We start from the raw sequence: 8,464 nt of genomic DNA on the forward strand, positions 1-8,464 counted from the left end.
TCTTGTCACCCAGACTGGAGTGCAGTGGCACGCGCCTGGCCACCGCAGCCTCGACCTGCTGGGCTCAGGCGGTCCTTCCGCCTCAGGCTTCCAAGTAGCCAGAACTACAGGCGTGGAACTACCACACCCAGCTCATTTTTTTTCTTTCTTTTTTTTTTTATTGTAGAGACGAGGTCTTGCCAATTTGCCCAGGCTGGTCTTGAACCCATGAGTTCAGGCAATCCACACACCTCAGCCTCCCAAAGTGCTGGGATTATAGGCTGAGCCACTGAGCCCAGCCTGTATTTTCTACAATACACTTTCTATGTATTACTTTCACAACCAGAAAAAAAGTAAACATTAAACTGGAAAAACAACAAATTACAAGAAGAAATTGGTGGTTTTGCAACTGTAAAACCTATGTTCTACTACTCAAGTTTTCGTCTACAAGCAATGAAAACACATAAAGATGGAACATATTTTAAGTGCATGAACACGCATATGTGTACAGCTGTGTGTGTGTGTAGAGCTCTGTATGTGTGTATAGAGCTGTGTGTGTGTGTGTGTGTGTGTGTGTGTGTGTGTGTGTAGAGCTGCCAGCTGAGGCAGAACTTCAGCTAAGAGATTCCTGGCGCACCAGGTCACCCGCTTGGAGGCCCTGCTGGTCTCCACTGGGTAGCTGGGAAAGGGCCACAAGACCTTTCTTACAGGGCCACCGGCATCCTCGGAGCCCTAAGAGGGCCCCAGGCTCCTCGCACAGCCCTACCGGTTCCCTGCCGGTTAACTGGGTTGGCTTGCTGCTATCTCAGCAAACCATTCGAAGAATCCCAGAGCCCACAAACCACTTGTGACCCAGACGTTTTGGCTGAATCCTGCAGGCTCATCTCTGAGCACCACACTCTACCACAGAAAGACAGTCTGCCTGAAAAGCCCAGCTTGCTCCTCCCCCCCACCCCACCCTGTGTTTGTTTTAGCTGGATAAAAGCAACTCTGATTAACAACATTTACATGAACGACTTACCACTTACATCTAATTACCATATGGCACAATAATGATCACGCATGTCGTTAAATATGCGCCAGATTAATGGTGTTGCTCATTGTACTTGATTACCATGACAATCTAGACTGTAATCAGGGTGCAATCAGCTTCAAGGTCATTCACTTACAGTTTAAAAATAATAGAATACTGCAGGGCAGTCATCTTGGGCAACCAGGTCTATTTCCAAAGCTAGGTGGCAACATTTAAAAATAACAATAATAATAAATGACGGCAGCTCCATTCACCCAGGCTCTACCAGGTAAAAGCTTATTATAAGCCTAGTGAGATTTCAACCTCACTCCAATCTTGCAAGGTAAATATCACTTTTCCTATTTTCATAACGGAGGGGACTGTGTGTGTGTGTGTGTGTGTGTGTGTGTGTGTGTGCACGCGCGCGCACCTGTGGGTGTAACGGAGTTAGCAGAGAGAATCTGAACTGAGTGGGCAAAGGGCTTTCAGACGGTGGAAGAGAGAAATGGTGACATTGAAAGACTGTCACAGAGGCTGACAAAGGAGGCGGAGTGTCAAGCTGTGTAAGCCAGGTCACAGGCAGTGAGAAAAGAGGAAGATAAACAAAAGCTTTACCTCATGGCCAGCTGGATGAAGATGTGAGATACGATATAAACAGACAACACCTTGACATCATAATAAGATAAACAACCCATTCACTCTGTACAACACCTGCTCAGAACACTTGCAATTACACAAAATTGTTTCTATGTCTGGTAACATAATCCATTTCCCCCCCCTTGTTTATTTTCTATTACTAAGCGTATAGGAAATTCTGTTTTCTAAGAAGGTGAGACCATAACAATAATAATAAGCAGGTTATGTTGTTTGCTTAGTTTTGTAATTCTCTTTCCCATAACTAAAAGTATATATTTAAAAGCCAGCAGTTATTTTCTTTGTAAGGAAAATAGAAATGCTGGGTTTTCTGAAAGGCTGAGGTCAGCTGGGTATGGTAGCTCCGTCTGTAGTTCCAACAACTTGGAAGGCTGAGGCAGAAGGATTGCCTGAGCCCAGCAGGTCGAGGCTGCTGTGGCCATAAGTGTGCCGCTGCACTCCAGCCTGGGTGACAGAGTGAGATTCCAACTCAAAAAAAAAAAAAGAAAAGAAAGTCATAAGGGGGTCCCAGTAGCTGGAACTACAGACGCATGCCTCCACACCTGGCTATTTTTTGTGATTTATTGTAGAGACGAGGTCTCACCAAGTTGCCCAAGCGGGTCTCGAACCCCCTGGCTCAGGCGATTCTCTCACCCCGGCCCCTCAACATGACGGGATTATAGGCATGAGCCACTGCACCCAGCCATGATTTCCTTAATAACGTTTTATTTGGCTTACTTGACCATAAGAATATGGCACATAATATCTATAACATACATATATGTGTTAATCAAGTGTTTATGTTATCTGTAAGGCTGCCAGTCAACAGTAGGCTATTAGTAAAGTTTTGGGAGAGTCAAATATTATATGCAGCTTTTTGACTGCACAGGGGGTCAGTGTCTCAACCCTTGTGTTGTTCAAGGGTCAACTGTAATACTTCCTTCATGGAATAGTTCAGAATCAAATGATATGATGCACACAGTAAGATGATTAGCACAATGCCAGGTATTTGCTCAATAATTGTTATCACTGTTATATGCTAAATGGTATATTTGTTTATAGATCTAGTTGCTTAAAACAAAAGTATTAAAGTCAAATAAGTGAATGCAAAGGTTACGGAACAGAAAGGTGGCTTGATGGTGGCTTTGAAGAATGTTACACTTACCCATAAATACAGGAAATGTCGATCACCACATCTATCATATCACAGCAGAGCTCATAGGTCTGCATGTCCACTGGAGTACTGTCAGTTGCAATATAAATTTTACTGACCACATCAAATAGAAATGCCTTTTCAATTCCAGAATTCTGAAACGAAAACAAAATGCTTTACACAAATTTAGAAGGCCAAGAAAAAAATTTAAGAAGATATCAGCTGATTTCAGACTGTGGGTGTCGTGACGACATAAAACTGTATGCCACCCTTAATGTAAAATATGAATGAGCAAAAAGTAAGACACTAAAGTTAAATTGTACCATTTTATTACACTTTAAACTTCATTGTCATAGCCTTATTTGTGATGGATGTGCATGAGAAATGAAAAGCAGAATTATCCAGCCAGGCATGGTGGCTCAGCCTGTAATCTCAGCACTTTGGGAGGCCGAGGTAAGAGGATTGCCTGGGCCCGGAGGTTCGAGACCAGCCTGAACAACTTGGTGAGACCTCGTCTCTACAATAAATCACAGAAAACTAGCCGGGCTTGGTGGCATTTGTCTGTAGTTCCAGCTACTTGGAAGGTTGAGGCAGAAGGATCACCTAAGTTCAGCAGGTCGAGGCTGCAATGGTCATGAGTGTGCCACTGTACTCCAGCCTGGGCAAAAAAGAGTGAGACTCCAACTCAAAAAAAAAAAGAAAAGAAAAGAAAAGTTGAATTATCACATATTATTTATTTTAGGTAGACACATTGGGTGGTATTTTCTAATACTTAGAGCTGTACCTGAGTTAGGAAAAGGCCAAGTAAAATTTTGGCTGGGCGTGGTGGCTCAAGCCTGTAATCTCAACACTGTGGGAGGCCAAGGTGAGAGGACTGCCTGAGCTCGGGGATTCGAGACCAGCCTGGGCAACTTGCTGAGACCTCGTCTTTTCAACAAATCAAAAAATTAGCTGGGTGTGGCAGCACATGCCTGTAGTTCCAGCTCCTTGGAAGGCTGAGGTGGAAGGATCGCCTGAGCCCAGCGGGTCTAGGCTGTTGTAGCCATGAGCATGCAAATGCACTCCAGCCTGGGAGACAGAGTGACACTTCGACCCAAAAAAATAAGTGAATTTTAACCGGGCTCAGTGGCTCAGCCTGTAATCCCGCGCCTTGGGAGGCTGAGGTGAGTGGATTGCCTGAGCCTGAGGGTTCGAGACCCGCCTGGGCAACTTGGTGAGACCGCATCTCTACAAGAAATCAAAAACTAGCCAGGCGTGGTAGCGCGCGCCTGTAGTTCCAGCTACTTGGAAGGCTGAGGCGGAAGGATCGCCGGAGCCCAGCAGGTCGAGGCTGCAGTGACCAGAAGCGGCCACTGTACTCCAGTTTGGGCGACAGAGTGAGACTCCAACTCAAAAATAATAATAATAATAATAAGTGAATTTTACTGACTGTAAATTTTTAAAATCTAAAGCAAACTCACTCAAAATTGTGTAGTAACAGAGTAAATTTGAGTACAGCTGACAGGTCTGCCTCAATTTCCATCTACACAGCCTCCTGGAGCTAGCGGCTGTCATCTCATTCAGCACATCATCCACACAGTGTTACTGCCAAAACCAAATTTGATGCTCCTTACCTCTAGTTGGACTCTATCTATTAGTATTGGATAATTGCCCACAACTTGAATATACACTCCAATTGTACCAGTGAAGCACAGGAACCCACTTGGAGAGTTAAAATTTAAAGGATCTAAAACAATGTATAGGGGTAATCTTCAAAAGTAATACTTCAATGACCTTGAACCACCCCGTGTATAAGCAGAAATGAAATCTTTTTCATTCATACCATGTTATTTTCTTTTTTCTTTTTTTGAGTTGGAGTCTCACTCCGTCACCCAGGCTGGAGTGTAGTGACACGCTCATGACCACTGCAGTCTCGACCTGGTGGGCTCAGAGATCTTTCCGCCTCAGCCTTCCAAATAGTTGGAACTAGAGGCGTATGCCACCACGCCCAGATAATTTTTTGTTTCATTGTAGAGACGAGGTCTCACCAAGTTGCCCAGACTGGTCTCGAACCCGTGGGCTCAGGCAGTCCTCTAGCCTCAGCCTCCCAAAGTGCTGGGATTACAGGCATAAGCCACCACACCCGGCTTGCAATGTGACTTTCAAACTCCACAAGTGACTCGAACAGGAGCATGTTATTTACTTACAGATATAAAGATGTTCAGCAAGTTCTCCAGCGTTGGGAGTTGAGGAATCAGCTTCTGAACCACTTTGCTAAAAGCTTCAAATATTGAGTGATCGTATATGCTTGTCAGATAAAAGCTGAAAGAGGAAACAGCACTGTATTTTATCACATTTTCCCTTTGACTGAGGAACAGACCGCTGAGGCTATGTCACAACACCAGTGATCTGCTTTCTGCATCTACGGTTCTATGGGCTAGCCTCCTTTGGAACTCACAAGGACCCCGGTAAAAAACAAGCATATCTTAACAAGCCATTCCACCTCACCCCCCGAAAAGCCAGATCTGTGCTTGTTATCATCTGCTGACTGGAAAGCCTAATCGTGCACCAGAAGTGTCTAGTCCAGCTTCCTTAGCGTCTGCAAGAGAATACACACCAGGTCGTTTCTAAGCAAGCCTCTTAGGTTGCCCAAAGAAACAGTTACAGTATTAAAACCGAAGCATCTCATTTTTTAATTTTCGAATTTGCAAAAGGAATGATGCCATTAACTAGCCCACAGAAGATGATGGAGAAATTATTTTCTTATGTCTGTCTGGTTTATTTTTAGACTACTGTCTTACTCATGATGATAGATGATACCATATTTACCAAGAACTATCAACTTCAGCATCTACTAACTTCCTGAATTATAGTCAAGGGCTGTACGTGAAGTGTTTTTCATATGGAGGAAGAACCTCAGCTTTGACCATTTGTTAAAAAAACAAAAAATGGCTGGGCAGTGGCTCATGCCTATAATCCCAGCACTTTGGGAGGTTGCAAGAGGATTGTTTGAATCCAGGGGTTCAAGACCAGCCTGGCACAGAGTGAAACCTTGTCTCTACAAAAAAATCCAAAAATGAGCTGGGTATGGTGGGTGCACAGCTGTAGTCCCAGCTACTCAGGATGCTGAGATGGAAGGATTGCCTAAGCCCAAGAGGTCAAGGCTACTGTTGGATTGTGATCACTGTGATCATGCCACTGCACTCCAGCCTGGGTGACTGAGTGAGACCCCCAATAAAAACAAATAAAATAGGCTGGACATGGTGGCTCAAGTCTGTAATCCCAGCACTTTGGGAGGCCAAGGTGAGAGGATGGCCTGAGCCAGGGGTTCGAGAGGATTGCCTGAGCCCAGCCTGAGCAACTTGGTGAGACCTCATCTCTACAATAAATTTAAAAATTAGCCAGGCGTGGTGACGTGAGCCTGTAGCTCCAGGTACTTGGAAGGCTGAGGCGGAAGGATCACCTGAGCCCAGCAGGTCAAGGCTGCGGTAGCCGTGAGCGTGCCACTGCACTCCAGCCTGGGCGACAGAATGAGTCTCCGACTCAAAATAAAATGTTTTTAAAATCCCCCAAAATAAAATAACACTGCTTTTACTGGAGATTAGAATTAGCATATGCAAAGCTCATTTTCCTCAAATCCTAGGCCAGTCTACAGCACAAAACAGGGCGAACGAGGTGACAACTGCCCATGCCAAGCCAACGGAACCCCAAACCTGCTTTGCCATCCATTGCCGGGATCCCTAAGTGCGTTCTGTTCTCACCTGAGGTGAATTTTTTCTAATCCAGCATCGGCAAGGTCATCGTTTGCCCTCTGGTGAATATCTCTTTGGGTTTCAATTTTGTGGTCATCTGACAGACCATCCACTTTATGGATGAAGACCTCGAAGTTGATGTCGGTATTCACTTTGTAGGCCCGGGTCACCGTGAGGTGGAGCCTGGCCAGGGCTTCCATGTAATCATCCTAGGACCAAAGGCAACGCCTGTGAGGGGAGACCATTTTGCTTCCTGAACCTTCCACACACACACTCTTCAGCTGGAAGCCATGCCGCCACAAGCCCTCAAAATACTTTGCAAAAGCTCCCTCCTAAAAGTTGATTTCTTAGAATTCAAGTTTGAAGATTTAAGTTTCGGTAACAAAGAGAAGAAAAAGAACGACTAAAAACAAAATGCAGCTGTTCAGGCAGTTATGACTTAGTGGATGACCCTTGTAAAGATCAGAACTAGCCGGGCTCGGTGGCTCAGCCTGTAATCCTGCGCCTTGGGAGGCTGAGGTGAGTCGATTGCCTAAGCCCGCGGGTTCGAGACCCTCCTGGGCAACTTGATAAGACCTCATCTCTACAATAAATCAAAAAATCAGCCGGGCGTGGTAGCGCATGCCTGTAATTCCGGCTCCTCGGAAGGCTGAGGCGGAAGGATCGCCGGAGCCCAGTGAGTGGAGGCTGCGGTGGCCGGGAGCGGCCACTGCGCTCCAGTCTGGGCGACAGAGTGAGACTCCAACTCAAAAAAAACCAAAAAACCCAAAAAGATCAGAACTGCAGTTTTAGGAAGAGAAAAGGACCTCACTTAAGCCCCTCCCTCGAATACTGTTCAAGTCTCTGTGATGAACAAGGAGGGACAGACACATGGTGGGGGCCACCAGGTACATGCCAAGGCAAGAGGACGGCCTGAGCCAGGGGTTGTCGCCCAGGCTGGAGTGCAGTGCCACGCTCACGGCCACCGCAGCCTTGACCTGCTGGGCTCAGGTGATCCTTCCACCTCAGCCTTCCAAGTACCTGGAACTATAGGCTCCTGTCACCACGCCTGGCTAATTTTTAAATTCATTGCAGAGATGAGGTCTCACCAAGTTGCTCAGCCTGGGTTCAGGCAAACCTCTCGAACCCCTGGCTCAGGATGGGGAAGGAGCTGGGGGAACAGTGGAAAGAACCATTGTCAGGGCAGAAGTCAGCAGCACACCATGCCCGTGGGCCCACTGCCTGCTTTCTGTGAGTGACACCGGACCCCAGCCAGGCTTCTTTGTTAGCACAAGGACTGAGGCTGCTTGCGAACTGCAGCAGCAGAGCTGAGTAGTCACCCCCTAGAGCCAGTCCGTACAACAGTCCAGCCTGCAAAGTTAAGCTACCTGCCGCCCAGTCCCAGACAGAAAACGCTTGCCAATCCCCGGTCTAAAGTAAGTAACTGCTCCAAACAACACAATACTATTCTTTCTCTCCTTCCCATAATGAACACCCATGTATCCATCGCTCTGTTTAAGAAATGAAATGTGGCCAGGCATAGTGGCTCACGCCTACTGTAATCCCAGCACTTTGGGAGGTGGAAGAAAGAGGATTGTCAGAGTCCACAGGTTCAAGACCAGCCTGGATAACTTGGCGAGATCTCATCTCTACAATAAATCAAAAAGTTAGCCAGGCATGGTGGCACAAGCCTGTAATTGCAGCTACTTAGAAGGCTGAGGCAGAAGGCTTGCTGGAGCCCAGCTGGTTGAGGCTGCAGTGGCTGTAAGCATGCCACTGCTCTCCAGCCTGGATGGCAAACTGAGACTCCAACTCAAAAAAAAAAAATAGAAAAATTAAATAAAAATTTAAAGAGCTGAGTGTGGTGGTGCCTATAATCCCAGCACTTTGGAGGCCAAGGTGAGAGGATTACCTGAGTCCAGGGGTTCAAGACCAGCCTGGGCAACTTGGTGAGACCTTGTCTCTACAATAAATCCA

The 8,464-nt window shown here is 46.3% G+C and overlaps 1 protein-coding gene across 1 annotated transcript in view; it reads right to left on the minus strand.

The window, feature by feature from the left end:
• RRAGD (Ras related GTP binding D) overlaps window positions 1-8,464 on the minus strand; it is a 23,701-nt gene that overhangs the window by 9,780 nt on the left and 5,457 nt on the right. The window contains exons 2-4 of the mRNA XM_021710241.1: window positions 6,518-6,717; window positions 4,964-5,078; window positions 2,790-2,932 (exon numbers count right to left, since the gene is read on the minus strand). Of these exons, the coding sequence (XP_021565916.1) occupies window positions 2,790-2,932; window positions 4,964-5,078; window positions 6,518-6,717 (458 nt within the window). The remainder of the gene's footprint in view (window positions 1-2,789; window positions 2,933-4,963; window positions 5,079-6,517; window positions 6,718-8,464) is intronic.

This window comes from Carlito syrichta, unplaced genomic scaffold (genome assembly GCF_000164805.1).
Source record: "Carlito syrichta isolate Samal-C Ts95f unplaced genomic scaffold, Tarsius_syrichta-2.0.1 Scaffold288324, whole genome shotgun sequence".
NCBI classification, from domain to species: domain Eukaryota; kingdom Metazoa; phylum Chordata; class Mammalia; order Primates; family Tarsiidae; genus Carlito; species Carlito syrichta.